The 20,744-nt window shown below is 41.6% G+C and overlaps 1 protein-coding gene across 8 annotated transcripts in view; it reads left to right on the forward strand.

Moving 5' to 3' along the window:
* Positions 1-10,397, forward strand: part of PAG1 (phosphoprotein membrane anchor with glycosphingolipid microdomains 1) — a 116,551-nt gene extending 106,154 nt beyond the window's left edge. For all 8 annotated transcript variants that reach the window (XM_030011987.2, XM_030011986.2, XM_030011992.2 and 5 more), the window contains one exon: positions 861-10,397. In XM_030011987.2, coding sequence (XP_029867847.1) covers positions 861-1,211 — 351 coding nt within the window. In that variant the 3' untranslated portion in view covers positions 1,212-10,397. The remainder of the gene's footprint in view (positions 1-860) is intronic.
* The last annotated feature ends 10,347 nt before the right edge of the window (positions 10,398-20,744 follow it).

Raw genomic sequence — 20,744 nt, forward strand, 5'->3', positions numbered from 1 at the left:
TGTAGGCTTCTCCTTCACCTCTTCATTAAGGGCCACCTTCATGCACTTGTTCAAGCATACCACCTCCTCAGAGACAATTTTTAGAGCTAGGAGTGAGACTCCAGCTCCCTCTCTTGTGTTTGTAGTAGCTGAGAGGTTTCAGTCTCTAGTCTTAAGTTCTGATACGCAGTGACTGAGATGCAGTTCCTCTTTGTAGGCAGAGTTTAGTCAACAGAACAGACCTTGCATATCAAGATCGGCACTATTTGCTATTTTCTGGTGTGGGGAATTTATCTCCTGATTTTTAATGTTCTCTTCACATGACTTGGTGCCTCCTTGGTTCTGCCTATAAACACAATAAATAACTGCTCTCCTATTGGGGTGTCTCTAAAAGCAGAAAAGTAGCTGCTACCATTAAAAATAATAATAATTTTTAAAACCCCAAGGTTCAGACAGCATCCTTCTTCTACATTACAGCAGCTAAACCTGATGCTTTTGACCTTTGATGCCTGTCTCACCATTGAGCCCAAGCTGGCTCCAGGACCATAGCAAAACTTGCAAGAGCTCCTGCTCACAAAGCCATTCCCTTTTGTCCTGGGTCTAATTTGCCTGCTGGGGATTTCTGTTCAAAGAATTTTACATTTATAAACTTTTATAAAGCATTCTTTTTTGAAAGAAAATCAATATATAAATGCATGCCAGAAAAGAAAGGATTTGTAAGAAATCCTTTTTTTTTTTTTTTTTTGTAAGAAGGGATCTGTTTTTATTAGAAGATCCTGTCTTTTCTTAAGTAACCGACATCCTTGTGGTGGAAGAGGTACAAACTGTCACACAAATTTTATGTCATGCTTAAATACTCAGCAGGTGTCTCCTTTTCCTAGATCTCAGCCATGTACTCATCGGTGAGTAAGCCGGGACAGCCCATCAAGGCACTGGATTCTCCTTACACCTGTATTCAAGAAATTGCATCTCAGAGGTCCCCGTCTATTTGCAGTGGCCTCTATGCAAGTGTGAAGGACTTTGAAAACACCCTAAATACTACCACTGTGCCTCAGTCAGCGGACAGACCAAACGGGGAGCTGGAGCCTGACTATGAAGCTATCCAGTCAGTGAGCCAAGAAGAAGACAGGACCTTGTCTGTGCCTAACACAAACCACACTGCTCTTTCAGGAGAGAATGACTATGAGAGCATAGGGGACTTGCAGCACCACAGAGATCTCACCAGACTTTAACTACTCCGGCAGGCAGATTTCTCCGCTGGTATTTTCAAAGGAACATGTGAAACACAGAGAGGGGGATGCTTCTCCTTTTGAGGAACGAAGCTAAGTAGAGAACAAAAGTTGTGAAGAAGCGGCATACGTTTCAGCCAGGGTGTGATACCTGCTAGGTTATTCTGGGTGGTGGATGGAGGCTCCTGGGAAAGGGTATGTCAGGTCAGAATGACGACCAGGACAATGTAAAGACTTCTTTATTGTTAGCTCCAAGACGACCAGAATTTGGGAAGGAGTGCTATGCTTGTTGTCCCAGTAGGATTACATACCAAAAAGACTGCCTTTACACAAAGCTAGCTTTTCATTTTAAGAGATTATTTTATGTCATTTGCTTCAAAGTGTTTTTCAAGCATCATTTTTCATTCAAGTTCGGGCATCCACAACGTTGAGCAAATCACGGATCATTGTACCTCAACTCAGACTTACTTTGCAGGGCTGGAGAAGGCATGCTCACTTCTGTGTCTTTTGGGGACCTCTGTCCGCATTCATTGCAACTAAAGTGCAAACAACAGCACTTCACAAGGGACCTACTCAAATGTACTTGAATTAATTCTGTCAGCTTTTTTTTTTTAACGTCAAGGGCTGTAGAATGTGACTTGTAATATTTGAGATGTGTACTGGTATTTGTAGGTTTTTTGTTTGATTATTTGTGAAATACGCTTTAACATGGCAAGTGACACCCTTAGCGTTCTTGCTCTGTTCCCCTCACATGCACACATATACCAACACATACACACACCAGACAATTGTCATGTTGCAAAAAGTTCTGCAAATGAATGCATTGGCATAATGTTTAGCCTAACCTTAATAGTGTTGAGTCATTTTTTGAAGAACTTTGCCCTTTTTTAAGACTTAAAGTATTGTAATATGTTTGTCTAGTTTATTGTATAGGAAAATTTACATACTGTGTTGAGTGGATAATATTTTTTATTTTTACAACATATTTTTCATCTTCAAAGTTTTTGTAGATTAACTTACTGTTTTATGTAACAGGAGGAATCCCATTCTTTGGGCTTTATTTGGTTTTCTTTTACATTTTTTTCCTATTTCAGAAGTATGTAAATGAACAATTGCTTTTTTCTTTTTTGTCTTCTTGAGCAGGGGTGTTGAACATGCCTTGCTGTTTTTAAGCTCAAAATAATGGAGTCTATATAAAAGAACACTGCCAAAGGGCAAAAAAGAGGCAGAAAAGACAGTGGGATTTAGTCTGTGATAGCCACTGGTCCTCCTTGTTCCTCGGCTGAAAGGAGCAGGAGGGCAACCAAGAACTTCTTGGGGCTCTGACAAGCAGTTTGAATGCCACTGGCTTTTCAAAGATACCAAGTTATTCTCTTATGATTAAAAACAAAGTACAGTGCTTGGATTAAATAAGTAGGTACTGGGTTGATGCTTTTGTTTTCTACAAGAATAGTACAATGAATAGTACAATAGTGCAAGAATAGTTCAACAGTAGAGAACTGACATTGTGCGATACGCATCTGTACACAGTTACGTGTATGCATGTGCATACAGCCCCCTGTATATAAGCATACACATGTAATTTGGACACAAGTATAAATTATAGCCCAAACTTGCTAACATTCAAATACATTAAGATACGAAATATCTAGCATGTGCTTGAAGAATAGTTTATTTTTAATTCAAAATAAACAGCACATAAACTGAGGTTGGCTTATTCCATAGTAGCCAAAACAGGTTTAGTTTCAGCTCAGTTGGAACTGGGTTTTGATATACCAGATGAAGTCCTTCTCAGATCACTGGCCAGCACTCAATATTACTTGGTACTATAAAAAGCATACACAGATCTGGTTACACACATTTATTAGAAATAACTTCATAGGTGAAAGTAGTATACTGATTTTTGGGCTTCGCCTGTAAGTAGTACAGCTCTGAGGAGCAGTGCAAGTGCTCAGTCAAACTCTGCCCGCAGGGTGATTCAAACTTCATGGATCCTGACCTCATGCGACAGTGCAGCACACTTGATCTATGACTCTCTTCCTTTGAGGAGAAGCAGTTCAGACCAGTCTGCATCCATCTTGGTCTTGACCATGTTGCCATGCTTCCACAGCTGCACTAAACCCTTTGCTTCCACTTCATTGCAGCGCTTTTTAAAGCTGACTTCTGTCTTCCTTTCTGGAGTTTTTCCCTCAAAAAAAGTTTCTATTTCTGTTCCCTTGAATGTGAATTCATGAAGTTCACCTTTGACTGTTCTCTCCTTCTACTTCACACTGTTTAAGGCCAAAGATAAGATGCACCGTGTTTCAGAAGATCTGTTGTGCTAAGTCTGGAGAATTTCTGAAGTCTTTAACTATGTGTTTGCTGTCTGTTCCTTGCTCAGGGGTACAGGTTTATATATGTAGTCCTCACTCTGACTCCTGCAACTTAGTGGCAGGCATACCTCAACTCCTGAAATTCCCAAATACATCTCAAGATGTAGTTATCCCTTAAGGATTGTCTTACTCGTTACATGGATGACTGCTTGTGGAGAAACAGTAGCAACATGAGGTTTGTCAGGTTCACCAGATTCAATTTCAAGACCAATTTAAAGGTATGAGATAATGCCAGTTAACAATAGCAAAGAATAACACTGAACTCTTGATTGTAAAATTCTAAGGTGCAAAAGAAGAAATCAAACATCACTCTGGAAGTGCCCCCATCAAGATCAGCAAGTCAACGGAAGGAGAGCTTCCTGGTCACTCTTTGCAGTCTTCCAGAGCAGGATTAAGAGTGTTGGTTTGGAGGAAGGGATGTGAGACTTGGCTCCTTTCTTCCTTTCTTTCCCCTGTTCTGACAGCTGCTCCTTGAGACACCCAGACTTCCCTTTTCCACAGTGAAATCCCTGCCCCTCTCTTTTTCTTTTTTTTTACTATTTTTAACCTGCCTCATACAGCCTTGCACTGGGAGCTGGTACTATGTCTGCAGTCCTGTGGTGCTGGCACATCCCTTCCCGTTTAAATGATTCTCAGGGTGGTCACAACCTTTTCATCGTCCACCAGACCCTCAGCATGGTGGGGAGGGAGCTCAGATTTTGGATTGCTGCTTGCGGGATGTGTACTTGCCCTCAGCCGTTGAGACCCCTGCACATTGGACTCTTGAGAGCTGCAAAAACAAATTACCTTCCTGAACAAGGACGCACAGGGGAGTCTGTAACTCCCCTACAATTTCCATTATATAATCTAATGCTAAGGCAAAATATTTTAGAATTCAGTCCAAGGTTCTTAAGTGAATAATTACATCTCTTGACAAAGAATCAAGCTTCTGTTTTAGTTTCCTCTTCCCAGAAGTAAGATCTGTTCTTTTACAGCTGTTGCCAATGCTTTCTTTTCACTAATACATTGGATGGAAAGATTTTTCCAACAGTAATCTCCAAATAGATTAATCTGACTGTAAAGAAGAGGGAGTCTCTTCTGCTTGTCTCTTCATTGCTATTTTTTCCCCTCTCACCATACCCCTAAAAAAAATATCAACATCCAAAATGAAGTATTTGTTACCTGGCAATCTTTTCTGGAGAAGCTTCACAGTTTATTTCTTTGCCTCTGTGTTTTGGCAGAACTATATAATAAGATCTCGCATCACATTGCTACAGTAAGGCCAAGACAAGCTGTAATGTGTGTATAACTGCACTAGTGAAAAGGTCTTTTCTGATTTCCTTGTGGGAACTGGTAGAAATAGGAAATGGAGTTTGGATGTCTCTTCCATGAATCTGTCTCCTGTGGGAGTTGTTCTCACCACATACCTAAACCAGTTCTCACCACATACCTAAACGAGTGCTAACCCCATACATAAACCAGTCATCCCTTTCTACCATGATAAGCACAGAATTGCTTTCTCAGTCACAGAGAGAAATAGATTCTTTACATATATCTGTAGCGCAGGCGTGTACCTAATTACCATGGTTAGATCAGTTATAGTGCCTTTTTTACTAAGTAGCTAGTACTTCCATACTCTTTTTCACACTGTGTTTGTTTTAGTCAAAAGTACAAAGGGACAACCCCAACATTTACTTTTCTAAGTTGGAAACAGCTTTATAGAGACACATTAAATGTATTGGACCTTAATTAGCCCAACAATAGCAATAGTCTCTCACAAACATCCTCCAAAAAGCCCAGTGATGTAGCTACGATGACTAAGCTTTGCAATAAGAATTATCAGTCTTCTTTTGAAGAATCTAAGTTTTTCAACAGTGAGCATTCAGGGAGGTAGGTGGTGGTCTTTGTCCACGTCAACTGTGAACAGTTTAGTTGCTTCAGTCTTTCTATTAATATCAATTTTAAGCTTGCTTACATGTAGCAGGGTTCATGGGGTGAGGAATGAGTAGGTGTGGGGATTCATACTCATGAATCACCCAGAGCTGGACCATCCCTGCAGTAGCAACTGGCTGAGGACCAGCTACCTTGTTCTCTAAGCCCTTGTCTATCGTGCCTTCAGGGAGTCCATCCTGCAGGGATTCTTCTGGGCTGCGTGCTTCTCCATGACTCCCTGATCAGCTCCTGTCCATTGTCTTGATCACAATTCTGTATACGCGGTGCTCTCTGTTCAACCTTTCAATGGTGCTTTTATAAGATGCTGGATAAATGGTTTCAATGTGCTTTCTGAAAGCTGATGTGTAAAGCTGTGACACGGAGTGCTCTCTCTAGTATTGTCTACTTCCCAGAACTTAGCGTTAACTGTGTTACTCTGACTACAAAAGGCTGACAGTGCTGCCCTGTCTCTTGTTCATCCCCCACACAACCAGAATGGAGTCATCATGTGAACAAGCCTAGGCTGGGCCACAGGTGTTTAAAGCAGCGATTCAGGCCAAGTGCCTTGGCTTGAAAGCAGCTAGGCATGAGTCTTATCTGTACAGTGCGGGATTGGAAACATCACAGAGCCCAGCTCAAGGACTTTTTTCTGTCTCCTATTGTGCGCATACGTTTGTTTGCAATATGACTGTAAGAAATCTGTTTCTGCAACAAACATTTTAATTTGGGCCACACTCCAGTGAGGGACTTCTGCTGTTAGGCAAATTACCAGTTATTTCAGATAAGTGTTATTTATTTAGGTTGGAACATGCTTGAATAAGGCTGTTATGTGCCTCACAAGTAACTTGGTGTGTGTAGTCTACTGCAAAACAGGAGAACGCAGAAAGATCCTCAGCCTGTCAGATGCTCCTGTGGTGGTGTGCTGAAGACTTTCAAGGGCAGGGCTCTTTCTGGGAGCAGGGAGCATAATTGCTATTAATATGATTTCATACCCTGGTGGTGAAGTTGATTTGTAGCATCTCTTTTGGGATGATCATGGTGGAATACATTGCCAGAGAAGATCTCAGTCTCAAAGAAACAAAAACAAAAATCCCCCAAAAATTATTTTTGTATCCCTTGCTAGCAAGCAACATGTGGTAAGGATTATGCTAAAGATAAATGCTATGGATGGACCGTCACAGAGATAAAAATGCAGGGTTCCCTTTCTTCAAGGAGAGAGAACCCCTTTGGTTGGGTCAGTATGAAAGATCCTGGGCTTACAAAAAGTATTAAACAACAAAAGTGTTAAACAAATGAATTGCCTATGTGGTAATTTTCCAGGAGTAGATTAGGGTATCACATATACTAGACACTGTTCTTTTCCTGTGGACAACAGAAAGATGAAAGCTTATTTGTAATACAGGGTTCCCATTGATTAATTGATAAAACTCACTTTACATGTAAGCCAAAGGTCAGCAAGAGCGTCTACAGAATGTAGATGTATTTAAGCTAACGCTAAATGCTCCAGCTCAGGTGTTGTAAGCAGAATCACTGGAACAATTTAATGCTCTGCTTGGTCTGACCTGCTCACATAGCTAACTCCAGCACTCCGATTTCCATAGCAGATGCATGGGTTATCTTTGTGTTACATACCCATTGGCCTGTGCCCAGTCTACAGATAACATAAAACTTACAGTTCTGTTTTTTCAAGCTGTGAGGTTTTGTTTCTGGAGGTCTTCAGTTTGAAGCTGGCAAGAAGGACAGTTACTACAAACATGATAGGAAAGTGCCTAAAAATAAAGATGTTTCGGTAAGGGTAAAGATGCTTACTGTTAACTGAACAGCAACTTGTTTACTGTATGTGGTACTCTCTTGCCATACACATTCCTAAATACTGGCTTTCATTTGTGATGATCATTTATTGTTATAATAGCACAGTCTGACAAGGTTTCCATCTCTGCAAATTCATTGTCTAATTTTAACTAGCATATGTTTGTTGCAGAAAACATAAAATGAGATTCTTTGTTCAGTTTAGAGGGCAGCTATGTTATTTCTTATAGTTTATGATAATGCAACAATCTGCTTAGATGATTTACAAAGTATGTAAGTATCACTTGACTTCAAAATGCTTCATTTGAGATTTCAGAATGCCTCCTCTTCACTACAAGACAATGTTACCAGCTCTTGTCATTTTAATCTTGTAATATTGGGGAGGGGGTTTTAAACCTTACAAATCTTATTACTTAAAAAAAAAAAAAAAAAAAAAAAAAGACGACAATGCTGATGTTTTGACTTCCTAATGTCTACAAAGAGACTCTCATATTTCAACTTTGAGCATAGGTTTTGGTGGATTTGGACTACCCTCTTACTTATGGAACTGCTCCTCCCCACCACATTCAGTTGTCATGATCTGAGTATCTCTTTTGTCCCTGATGAAATATGGCAACTGTCCAGAGGGCACAGAAACTGCATCACATAACACTTCTGAATGGGACCTTTTGAATGTGCCTGTGAGATTTAGGAGCCTGGACTTAAGTCAGATGTTTTGGGGAAGTCACATCCTGTCTTGCAGACTTCTGTGGAGGTCTTTCTTTCAAGGCAAGAAGTTCTGTAGCTTGCAAGCACTCAACTGACACGGAAAGATGTATGTAAAAGAGGTGGACTGGTACAATGTTTAAATAACACCTAAGAGCACAAGAACCTTCTTTCTCACATGTCTGAGGGTAGTGGAATTCGGTCTTTGTCTCTGAGGTTATTTGAGAACAGTCACGTAACCAGTCTTCTTGGAACATCCTACCAGCAGACAAGCCTTTGAATGAGCATCTGGATCACTCTGGTGGCTCCTGAGTTTCCACACGTACCACCTTCATCATTTCCAGCAGGGCCTGTCTCTACTCTGTGGCAATGCCTACTTAGGAATTGCCCTTTGCTTCACAGTCCTGACCCCTTTAACTTAAGAAAGGGGGATATGAGCTGATTGTCCTCAGTCTGACTTGTCTTTCTAGATGAAAGTGTGCTAAGACCCTGCTTGCAAACCCAGAAAAGAGCATTTGCTGTCAGGGCAAGACAGGTATAGCCTACTGCAGCAGCTAGGAAGAGAGAGGTAAAAGGAACAATAGCTAAGTTTCATTTGCACTTCACGCATGTCACAGACTACCTGTTTAGATTTTTACAGTAGAAGAGGTTACAGTTAAGGGACAAGTTGCCAAGAATCTCACAGGAGATGAAGGGAATTGTTTTTTCTTCTCAGTATTCCCTATACCCAAAGAGGCAGGGGCAAGTCCTCTCTGCCCCACCATGACGCAGTTTGCTGATCTTTTATCAAGCCTCCATATCAACAGAAATGAAATGAATAAATAAATTCTAAACACGTGATTTTGTTCTGTCATAAACCCAAAATGGACAAATGTAGATGCGCTAATGTAAGTACCATGTGCAGATCTGGACTTGCACACATAGTTTTTAACAAAAAAAAACCCAAACCCTAACTGGATTACTTTATTTAAATAGAATTATCTGCATGAGACAAGGGTGCAGGATTGGACCCTAAGACAGAGCTTAGAAGAAGTTTGGCTTGGTGCTAGGTATTTTTTGTTTGTATTTTCAGTGAAATATATTTTCTTTCTTTTATGTTAGTGAATTGATACGACTTCCACAGGAACAACAAAAAATAGTCTGGTATATGGATAATCATCTCTAATAGCTATTACTGAAATCATGCCTCAGTAGGAGTCACTTTAAATTGGGTGCTATAGGAACTTCAGCATAAAATTGCTTTATATATGGAACATTGCATACTTAGAACATAGTGGATAAATATTTGTAATACAGACACTTTCATTTATTTTATACATTGTTTTATAATGGAAAAAATATTTACTACTGGAATGGTTTTCCAGCAATGTTCTCTTACATAATGTTCTAGCAACAAACTGTGTTTCTGGACAACCATTTGATTCTCTGGTCACTGACACTGAACTGTGAAACATCCTCAAACCAGTATGAGCTTCTGAAAAGAGAGGATTAGAACTGTTTCTGGCTATCTTAGTGTGGATACAGTTAAATATACTGTGTAGTTCAGATCTGTAGGCAGTGAGAGCAGTTCAAAGGAATGACTGTGCTATATAAACCTGGAGTCAGTGCATGCAGGCTTCCGAGATGGCACTAGCTGGGGTTTGTTTGCTACATGATGGGTTATTTGGCTTGCTACCTGTTTGAAATCAATATAGTTTTATTAACACCACTGCAGACACTGAAATACTGTAGTTTTGCAGAATGTACGTTCCATAAATTATAGCTTGACTGTAATTGCAAGGCTTATCCTACTGTTAGTGCGGTTCAGATCCAACACTACGTTGCATTTTGTAAATTGATAAATGCCATGAAATTCCTCTCAACATTTTGTAGTAGTATACACAAGTTGATGTAATTTAGTCATACCATTATTCCAAGAATCTTCATCGGATATTTCTAGCCAATTCAGCTTTTGGCTGCTGAAAGCACAGTAGGTAATTATGGTTATTTACTGTAAATGTAGACAAGTCTTATGTAAATATTTCAGGGGAAAAAAGCTACATAAACATATAAGGCAGTTATCTAAAAGTAAGAACATAGGTCAATGATATAAAATACAGGTTTTATTTATGTACAGTAGTATCCTAATATTGTTTATATGCAGAAAAAAATCTTAAGATTCTGTACTGTATTCTCTGAAAGCTTTTAAAAGAGGCTCTGCCATTTTCTCTGGTTAATATATCTGCAAATAACTTTTGAATTTATTGGAAATCCATGTAAATGATGTCAAATGGAGAACATGTTACATTGCAATGAAATTAGTTTAATTCAAAGATCCTGGCAAAATTCATTGGATTGAAATCTATATATAAATTCAATAGCCAGACAGAATAAAACACAATAAATAAGCTTTTTCTTTTGGTTTGGTTTGGTTTTTTTTAACCTGTGCCTCTTTTTGTTGTTTTCTTAACAAATATTTTATTCAGTCCTTGTAGTCACTTCCTCCTACAAGTCCTAAAATCTGCATTATTTGATAGAATTTTATTTGTTCTGGGCATTTTGTGCTGATTTCATTATCTGACAAGAACTATTAAGTCTTCTTTGTGTTATATAGCACCTTACTCCTCCCAAAGCCACAATCCTGTCAAGATTCAAGCATGCACACAACAGCACCAATTTTAAGTTGTCTCTAGACTAAAGCAGGAACTCCCATGAATATAGTGGCACTATGCTCTTTAATGCAGATAAGAATATTGGATTTGAGCCTTTGAAAGTTGTGCAGCTTTCAGCATTTTTAAAGGGCTGCAATTACTGGCCTTATGGATTATCTTCTGAAATTGCCACAGCATTCAATTCCTTTTTCTTTGCTAAAGATGCTCTCTAGGTAACGTTCCCCAGCCATTTGCTGCACTGCTCTGTCAATGGCAAGACTCTAATTTGTGTAGAAATACTTTGAGAACATCCTGAAGCATTTCAGAGGCAGCTGAGTTAGGACCACAGCTGAATATGTAACAGATTCTGCATGTAAGTCTAACACAAGGAAATGTCATCTTTTAAGCATGCCACTGGAGTAAGGCTTCTGTGTACATTAGAGCATGAGGCTGAAATGGTACCTAGCTGCTGGGACTCGCATTCTCCGTGAGTTGCGCCTTCCTCCTCATTAATTACAGATAAGAGAAGAGCAGCTTTACCCATTTAATACTAAGTAGTTACTGGTTAACAGGTTACTGGAAAATTCACAGTGCAGCCACAGATTAGTCATGCTGAGCTGGGAGGCTGAAAAATTTAGAGCAGTGCAGGCAAACAGTATCTGTTCACTGTCAAAGTGATGGCTCTTTAATGGTTAATCTGGGTAAGTATATTTTAATACTTAAAGATATAAGGTTATAGGCCAAATAGGGGACTTGTAAAAATATGGAAAATGTCATTGAAAAATCATTCAGGATCTGATAGTTTAAAAGAAGATTGCTTTTTACTGAACATTTCATGGACTAAGAAGCTGCAAAATATGTAATTAGATATAAATTTTTTATGAAGTAACTGCTGAATATTACCCAATACAGGCTGTTCTGAAAATGCATGCATTATTATTATCAAAAGAACTGTATCACAAATACTAATTTTTTTTCATTCTTCATTCCAAACAGTTGCTATCAGCCATAAAATAGTTCTATTACAATGGCTAGCTTCAGGTTTGAGGCCAACCACGCAGAACTATAAATGTGACTGGTTGAAATATTGAACAATTTGCCCAGATTCTGGCTAATCATGTAGCTGCATGCACACACTTGGGAATAGAAAGTATGAGCATCTTTGTTCTCCACTGATCTTTGACATCGCTTAAAAGTAAAGCTTTAACCTAACGGGAGCTTGGTATGCAATCAGGAGTATACTGCAGTGACACCTGGTGTTTAAAGTAGAATTATTCCCTCTGAAGTGTGACTGTCAATTTACTTTTAATTGGGTACATATTCACTCAAAGGCTCACAGTTCACCCTGTGTTCATGGAGCATAGCATTATGTTGAACTAGAAAGCATTGGAGCTAAAGAGTGGCTTGACATTACTTGGTAGAAAATGTATCTGACAGATTTGTTTCAAAAGCCCAAAATTGCAGTGACATGATCTTTCATGAATGGTTGTTCTTCCTAGCACTCTAGCTGACGTGATACTTTATCACTGCTTCTCAGTTGGCTATTACACAAATGAGATTGACCCTTCATATAACTCACACAACTGGAATTTCTGTGCAGCCTTTGTGGAAGGACTGATAGGCAAGAACAGAGAACTGCCAGTTCAGGCAGAAACCAGGGATCCCATGTGTGTCGTGGTGCTAGCAAGCATATTAGAGCTACAATAGATACTTCTGAAATAGTCCTCGCTAAAGAGCTTATTGACCAAAGTAGTCAAGATCTGCATATTTACAGATGTGACTGAAATGGAATGTAAATCCCATCATTGGTTAACGTAATTAAGGATTACAAGGCTAATATAATAATAACAAAGATCATTATTATTAAGGATTACAGTTCACCACAAGATGAAGAAAAATTAAGATCTGGTAGCAATCTGTATATTTAGACTGCTGGACAATTTCTATTATGTAAAAGTTTTTTGTGACCTGTTCTGAGAAGTACATACATGCTCCACATTTATGTAGTTTATCTTGGAATTCTGGCAAGAACAAAACTTTTAAGGCTATCATTGTGGTTTTCCTTTGTCCCATAAAATTCTGTAAGGGTTTGGCTGAGCTACAAAAGCCAGATTATCCTGAAAGTCCTTGTTTTCCTTCTTTAATTTTTCTGGGAAATGATGGGAGCCTGCAAAAAAAACCCAAATCCTGAACCTGAGCTTTCTAAGGCTGCACTTGTGCCTCAAGTCAAATGGCAGAGAGCCAAACCTTGTCCAGCAGATACTCAAAGGCTAGCACTCAAACTAGCATTCAGAGGTCTTCTTCCTTTCTCCCCTGCAGCTTCTTTTCAGCAGCAAAGTACAAAGAAAAAAGATCTGGGCAAAATGAAGTCTGGATGGGATCTGAAGGGAGCAAACAGCTGCTGCTCCATGTAATGTAATGAGTCTTGTAACCCAGCAGCAGAACCAGCATTGTGCTGTTTCTGGGTTAGAGGGCTGAGGCTGTCACAGGCTGAAGAAGAAAGTTATCAGTAGCTTGTCTTTAAAATACCTATGAATTGATATAAAAAATGCCTGTATTAAAATTTAAGTCACAAATTCAAGCACTCAGAACATGAGGAAATGCTAGATTTCCAGTTGTTCGGATAAGCTCAGTTCTTTCCACAGTGCACTCACAGAATGGTTGAGGTAGGAAGGGACTTCTGGAGGTCATCTGGTCCAACCCCCCGCTCAAGCAGGGACACCCAGAGCAGGCTGCCCAGGACCATGCCCAGACGGCTTTTGGATATCTCCAAGAATGGAGACTCCACAACCTCCCTGGGCAACCTGTGCCAGTGCTCAGTCACCCTCCCAGTGAAAAAGAGTTCCCCGATGTTCAGAGGGAACCCCCCATGTTTCAGTGTGTGCCCATTGCCTCTGGTCCTGGCACTGGGCACCACTGAAAAGAGCCTGGCTCTGTCCTCTTTGTACCTCCCTTCAGGTACTTATGGACATCAATAAGATCCCCCCTTAGCCTTCTCTTCTCCAGGCTGAACAGTCCCAGCTCTCTCAACCTCCCTGACAGGACGGATGCTACAGTGCATTCATCATCTTTGTAGCCCTTTGTTGGATGCTCTCAGTATGTCCATGTCTCTCCTGTACTGGGGATCCCAGAACTGGACCCAGCACTCCAGGTCTGGCCTCACCAGTGCTGAGTGGAGGGGCAGGATCACCTCCTTCCACCTGCTGGCAATACTTTGTCCAATGCAGCCCAGGCTACCATTCACCTTCTTTGCCACAAGTGCAAATTTCTGGCTCAAGTTCAACTTGGTGTCCACCAGGACCCCCACGCCTTTTCTGCAAAGCTGCTTTCCAGCTGGGCAGCCCCCAGCATGTACTGGTGCCTTGGGTTGTTACTCCCCAGGTGCAGGACTTCACATTTCCCCTTGTTGAACTTCATGAGGTTCCTGTTGGTTCCTTTCTCTAGCCTGTCGAGGTCTCTCTGGGTGGCAGTATGACCGTCTGGTGTATCAGCCACTCCTCCCTGTTTTGTGTCACCTGCAAACTCCTCCCAATCACTTTCTTGTCCTACATGGGCCTGGAACACGTTTCCAGGATTAATTGCTCCATGACCTTCCCAGGGATCAAGGTGAGGCTGATGAGCCTGTAGTTCCCTGGATACTCCTTCAAGTTATTTTTAAGACCAGAGTGACATTTGCTTTCCCCTAGTCTTCATGGACGTCTCCAAGTCACCATGATTGTTCACAGATAATCAACAGTGGCCTTGCAATGACATCAGCCAGCGCCCTCAGCACCTTTGGGTGCATCCCATTGGGGCCCATGGACTCACATATGTCCAGTTTGCTTAAGTATTCTGTAACCTGATCCTCTTCCACCAAGGGTATGTCTTCCTTGCTCCAAACTTTCCCTCTGTCTCCAGGTCCTTGGATTGCTGAAGGCTGGTCTTACTGGTAAAGACTGAGGTGAAGGCGGCACTCAGCCTTTTCCATGTCCTGTGTCACCAGGGCCCCTGCCACCTTCAGCACTGGGCCCAAACTTTCCCTAGTCTTCCTTCTGCCATTGATATACTTACAGAAGCTCTTCTTGTTGCCTTTGACATCCCTCACTGGATTTAATTCCAGTTGGTCTTTGGCTTTCCTAACTGTGTCTCTGCATGCTTGGACAGTGTCTCTACATTCCTCACAGGTTACCTGTCCCTTCTTCCACCTTCTATAGGCTTCCTTTTCGTGTTTGAGTTTTGCCAAGAGCTCCCTGTTCATCCATGCAGGCCTCCTGGCTTTTTTGCCTGACTTCCTGCTCCTTAGGATGGACCACTCTTGACCTTGGAGGAGGTGAGGCTTACATATCAATCAGCTTTCTTGGACCCCTCTTCCCTCCAGGGCCTTATCCTATTGGACTCTTTCAAGCAGAACCCATCCAGCCACCTCATTCACCAAATAAGGGGATTCTTGTGGAAAAGTAGTATTGTGACCTTGTTTTCAATGACTTAATCTTTAATTGCTTGATCAGATGTGGTTTTTTTTCGCCACAGAAACTGTCTCAGTGAGTTTTAAGCATATAGCAAGAAACTGTATGAAGTATGTGAAGGTATTTGTAAATCTGAGATTTCTTTCCCTCCAGATTTTGAAGCCTAGGTAACACTTAAAGGTTTGGTACATGACTGAAAGATGTTGATTGCCACATGCCTGTGACATGCCTGTAGGTGACACTATAAAGACTGCTAAGTGAAAAGATAAGCTGACAAGGATCCTGTCCTTTGTAATTTGCAACTAAAATACTCATTGGGCAGATGAGTGCAAAGAGATGAGTGGGAGCAAAGGCCATTCTCCGTTGTTCATTGTAATAGGATCCTTATGATACACTGGACAGTGGGATTATTTTTTTCCATGGCTTCCAAATCCCTGCTAGGTCCTCCTGGGTTCATCTACAGTGCTCTCCAATACATGTGGTGTCTAGAGAGCCTCCTAGCTCAGACACAGCCTGCTTTTGCAGCCCACATTAACAGAACATACAGCTGGCTCTGGCACACAGCCTGACATCTTCTGAGCTGCCTCAGCACAGCTCCAGCCTTGGTCCCACAGGTCTAGCACCAAGCCCCAGCTAATGAGCCTCCTTGGAGCCAAGCAAGCCTGTGCAGAGGGAACAGGTATGTCTCTGCACCAGCACCGTGGTTTGGCCACAAACTAGGTAATTTCCACACATAAGGGAGATAATTGGGTGGGTTTATTTGTTTAATTATGTGCGTGCATGTGTGTCAAGGGGGAGGGGAGAAGACAGAGAATCACAGGTTTGATATCATGTAACTTCTCTTTTCAAAGCTTTTCTTACATACTTTTCCACTTTGAATTGTCTGAGCAATGGCCTATAGTGAAAATTGTCAGAAAACTCAAGATAGCATGAAAATGGGGGAAGAGCCTCCCACTCTGAGAAAGATTTCCGGTTGTTCGTGGTCAGTTCAATGTGGGTCACAGAAGAGAGTTTGGAAGCAGAGAACTCTACCACTGAAAATGTGTGAGCTGGAGGCAACGCCATCATGAGGTGCTACAGCAACAGAAACACCATTCATGAAGGGAAGAAGGCCTGGGGATTATCCTGCACCTTTCAGACACATATATGACAAAACTAAAACCAACATGACTATCCTGGTGCCTGAGGTGGCTGTACAGGCATGTTCTTAATAAATTAAGTAATTTTAGGTTAACCTAAAAAATCTTCAAAATACAAATTATTCCTTTTTGGACCTGAGCTGAGCAACTTTCCATTTGTTTTTAAAAAAAAAAACCAACAACTTTAACATGTATGGAGAATACTTGTGAGGATATTATAGCCCTAGGTGCTTAACACAACTTAAGTGTCTGGGTCCCCTGTACCACTAACGGAGTTACGTGCCTTCAAAGGAGTCTCAAACACGCAATGTACTGAAAACAAACTGCTTGAGGTAGTCAGTGAGGAACATAGGACAATATTAAGGGTTTGCCAGCCCCTTTCAGGGACCAACCTAAAATAGGCAGGTACTTCCTGGTAGTCATCTTTCACAGACACAAACCATTCCAGTTTGTTCCGACAGCTTGTGTCTTGAAGCCTGTGTGTTAGGTGAGACGATGACAACTACTATTTGTAGCATGAAAAAAAAAATTAGCCTGAAGAAATACTTAGAACATGTTCTCTTCTGGAGAAGTGCAAGTATGAACTCATTCAGAGACTAAGCAACCATGACTGCATCCATATGGGGAGCACAAGTCCTTTCAGTTAAAAATGTGTCTACTTGTGCACCCTTGCCCTCTTGGCAAATCTGCATAAATCCAACGCTTTAAAGCACATGTCATCTCCATTATAGTATATTGAGAAATGTAAAGTGCTATGGAACACTTTAGACTGCATTCAGAATTGATTAGAGGAGTGCTTGAACTCATTTGAGATGAAGATCTGGTCAGACCAGGACATCCCTCACTTATTTCAGTGAAGTCCAGATTTCCCTCTAGTGTTTCAGAACTAACAACAGAAACTGCATATTGAGTGACTTGTCTCCAGTGATGTGTGTGCAATTTTCATACTTCAGGAAGAAGAAACTTACAACACTGAAAGCCAGGCAAGTCAAATAGTACCATTTGAAGTGTAGTTAATTCAGGAAGTTAATTCACCTGTTCCTCTGTAAAGGAGGTTCCTCTGTAAAGGACATTTTCAACAGAGGAAAAAGAATGAGAATGCTAGCACATCACAAGGGGTTCTTGCTACTGCTACACTTACTCTTCATGGCCAGAGAGGACAGTTTGAGGTAGGTGAACGAACTACAGGAATTTTCTTCAGACAGACTTTGCCGTCATCTGATTGATTTATATTTAAGTACACATTCACTGAAGGGGACTGCTAACCCGACAGCTCCTGTTCTTGGCTTGAGAGATCCAGTTTGGTAGAATGCAGTCATGTTAGGCTTGGGGCTAGAGCCGAGGGATGACTTAGATGCCAAAAATCACCCAAAATCTGGAAGTGCAATCCAGACCCACTGCTGTTTAGCAGCTGCTTGGTTAGCCCTAGAAATATGTGAACTCACTACATGCTCCCCTGTATAACCTGCAAGTCCTCTGAGCACTTGCTTGCACACCAACAGGACCATCCCAGCAGTAACGTAATTCAAGTAATTATGTAGGTGCCATTGGGATCCAGAAACTAGACAGATCCTATTCTGAGGGCAGTGGTCCAGCAGGCATGTGCTGAGCACACCTACTGCAACTCCATGTCATGGAGTTCAGCATAAAAACAAACAGCCACAGGCACGTTCAGAGAAGGTGGGACATTTTCTTGTTAAATGCTAGGCAAGGTGATGTGCTCTATTCCCAGGCAAAAGCCTCCCAGGAGGCTTTAAAACCACCTCCCTGCCTCCAGAAGAGATCTTCAACCATTGTGTTACCTGACATGAGGGAATGCTTCACCTCTCCTGTTGAAACAGGGCCATGTTACTACATCCAGCTCAAGGATTTGACACCAAAGGCCTAACCAGTAACTACTGTTGTATGTTTGCCCTTCCTCACCATACTGAAAGTGTTCTGTCTTTCCCAGACAGCTGAAAGCTCTTGGCATGACTGGCTCTGAAATCCATCAGTGGTCTCCACAGGGTCCACGACTTCAAATGCTCTTCTCAATGCACTCCTGAGGGTGCTGCAGTCCTTGTTATGTATATTTTGGGGCCCCCACATAGCTTTCCTCAGGCACTAGTAAGGTACCTTGACTGTTTATTTCATGAACTGCACTCCGTGTTGGGGCAGAAATAAAAAGTTTGCCATTAAGCTGCCAATAATTCCCCAACCCATTTCTGTATCTGATGAACAGATTCTGTAGCAAAAGGATGAGAAGAGAGGCAATCCCCAGAGTCCATGGTCTTGGACCACTTTAGTGTACTTACTGTTTACACAACATACATCCACTTGTAATAACAGCCGCTAGTGAACAAGTTCTGCTGCTGCCCATTTTATTGTGAGCAATATTTGTGCTGCAAGGGATGCACCCCTCACTCCACCGAGTATAAAAGAAAGCATGCATCCCAGAGACAATTTTGGACCAGCACGGCCATCCAGGGAGATTGCCAAGTCTTCTGTTCCTAACGGGAAGAAATGGGTACTGCAGGGTACAAGAAACTCTATTGTTTGTGCCTGATGGGGTGAAAGAGCCAGGAGGGGAGGGAAAAGAATGGGAGACAGAACACGGTCAGGATTAATTTTTGTTTCTAAGATTCCAAAGCTGAGTCTATGATTAAAACTTCAGTCTTGGGTTCTGGCAGATATGCAGGGCAGCAAGCACCCTCCATACAGATGTCTCAGAGTTCTGGGAGGTTTTAAGTTCAAAACAGTGACTTCAGTATTCAATAGCCCTGGCAAGTGTTAAGAGGAAAGCTTTGGCATGTGTTAATGATCTCAAAAAGGGGGGGCAGGGGGAGTGCTGCCAAAAGCTCCCCATTTCAATCTTACTTTCTCTCACAAACTCAGTTTCTACTGCTGTTCATTAAAGCTGCTATTCCTACACCTGGAAAAGAAAAGAGACAAAGGACAAGGAGAGGATGAGGCTCTTCATTTCGAACAACTGTTCACCTCTTGCATTCCCACCCCTAGGTTTTTGCTGTACATTCTTAAGTGAAATAATTATTGACTATGCTTCCCAACTTGAGTTTGGTTTAGGCAGTAACAAAGGCTTTTTTGGCAATTGGGCTTAATCTAGACACTGAAAACAATGCTCAGTGTTTCTTAAAAACAAACAATGTTCTTACTGTTTGTTAAGGGTGGGGGTTTTTTTGTCCTCTGGTGCTATTTTGAGTTCTAGCATGTCTATTGTACACAGGCTGGAGCACTCACGCTGGTTGTTTACAACTATTTCCCTCGTGTTGCCAGGCTTTTCTTCTATGAAGCATAATTTTGTAGGCAACGTACAAAACAAGCCACAGTGTAAATAAACCAAATATGTGTGAAAAGTGTTGGCTCAACACCCCTCAAAATTGTCTCTAGCCCTAAAACTGTCATGAGAGCATGAAACACTCATGACAAGTCAAAAGCACAGTTAGGTACCTACCTGGATTCAATGTTAAAGGATTGTTTTATTTGTGCAAAGCTGGAACTGAAAAAATTTCTCTAATTTCAGTGTCTTTAGGATAGGCTCTGGTGGTTACCCAGATTTCACTCTGGCTCTGCTGAGCTCACTGTGGTCACAGCTGTTGTTGCCACCAACACGACTGAGACCACTGATTTCAGGGCTGGAGGAGACTTTTTAGTTTCAGTAGCCAGAAACTGTTTTTGTGGGGCAGCCATGTCTGTCTGGCCGCACCTGGGAGCTAATAGGGGACAGAAGTGCTTTGTACCATTGTGCTTCCACGTTCTCCCCAAAAGGTCTACCTAGCTCACATGATGCACACCTGGGAGTGCCTTATGGTCCTAAGACAAATCCAGTAGTTTGCTGACTTTTTTATTAAACTTTCCTGGAAGAGGAAATAGTAAGCAATACAACATCTCACTGTGATGTGGGTTCTCTGGAGAAACAAGCAGAGAGTGAAGCATTGGGGAGTGCTCTTCTTATCTGTTCCCTCAACCTCAAAGATGGCTTGGTAGGTGGCTACAGCACAGCATCTCCCCAGCCATATAATCTACCACACACACATCAGGCACTTCCACCAGCCCAGTCCTGCATGGTGGTCCCCTCATCAGACACCACTTCTGCAAGGAAAAGTTTTAAGAACCATTGTCTGAAGTTTAAAAGGGGGAAAAAAATGTTTCCCAGCCCCAAAGAAGAGTGAGGACAATGCAGGACTGGAAGAAGAGAATCTCCCTGGGCTAACAGCACACTGTCAGTAAATCAGTTATTGGTTGTGATAGTAGGCCAGCTCCCACAACATATCCCACAGGTGGTTCCCAGGAACTGAACAGGGCAGTTTATGTACATCTTGAGCTGCTCTTTTCTAGCTGCTCCCTGACTGCAGCTCCAGAGAATAGTTCTGCAGGTGGCACATGGATTCTGTCTGCATCATTAGCTCTGATGTGCTGCCAGGATTTGGGCTTCAAAGCACAGTGAAGTCGGTGCTCGTTAACTTAGTAAGCTGCGCTGAAGAACTTTTGTGTCCTTGCTTCAGAAAGACCAAGATGAGACCAAGGA

Source organism: Aquila chrysaetos, chromosome 4 (assembly GCF_900496995.4).
Source record: "Aquila chrysaetos chrysaetos chromosome 4, bAquChr1.4, whole genome shotgun sequence".
Classification (NCBI taxonomy): Eukaryota; Metazoa; Chordata; class Aves; order Accipitriformes; family Accipitridae; genus Aquila; species Aquila chrysaetos.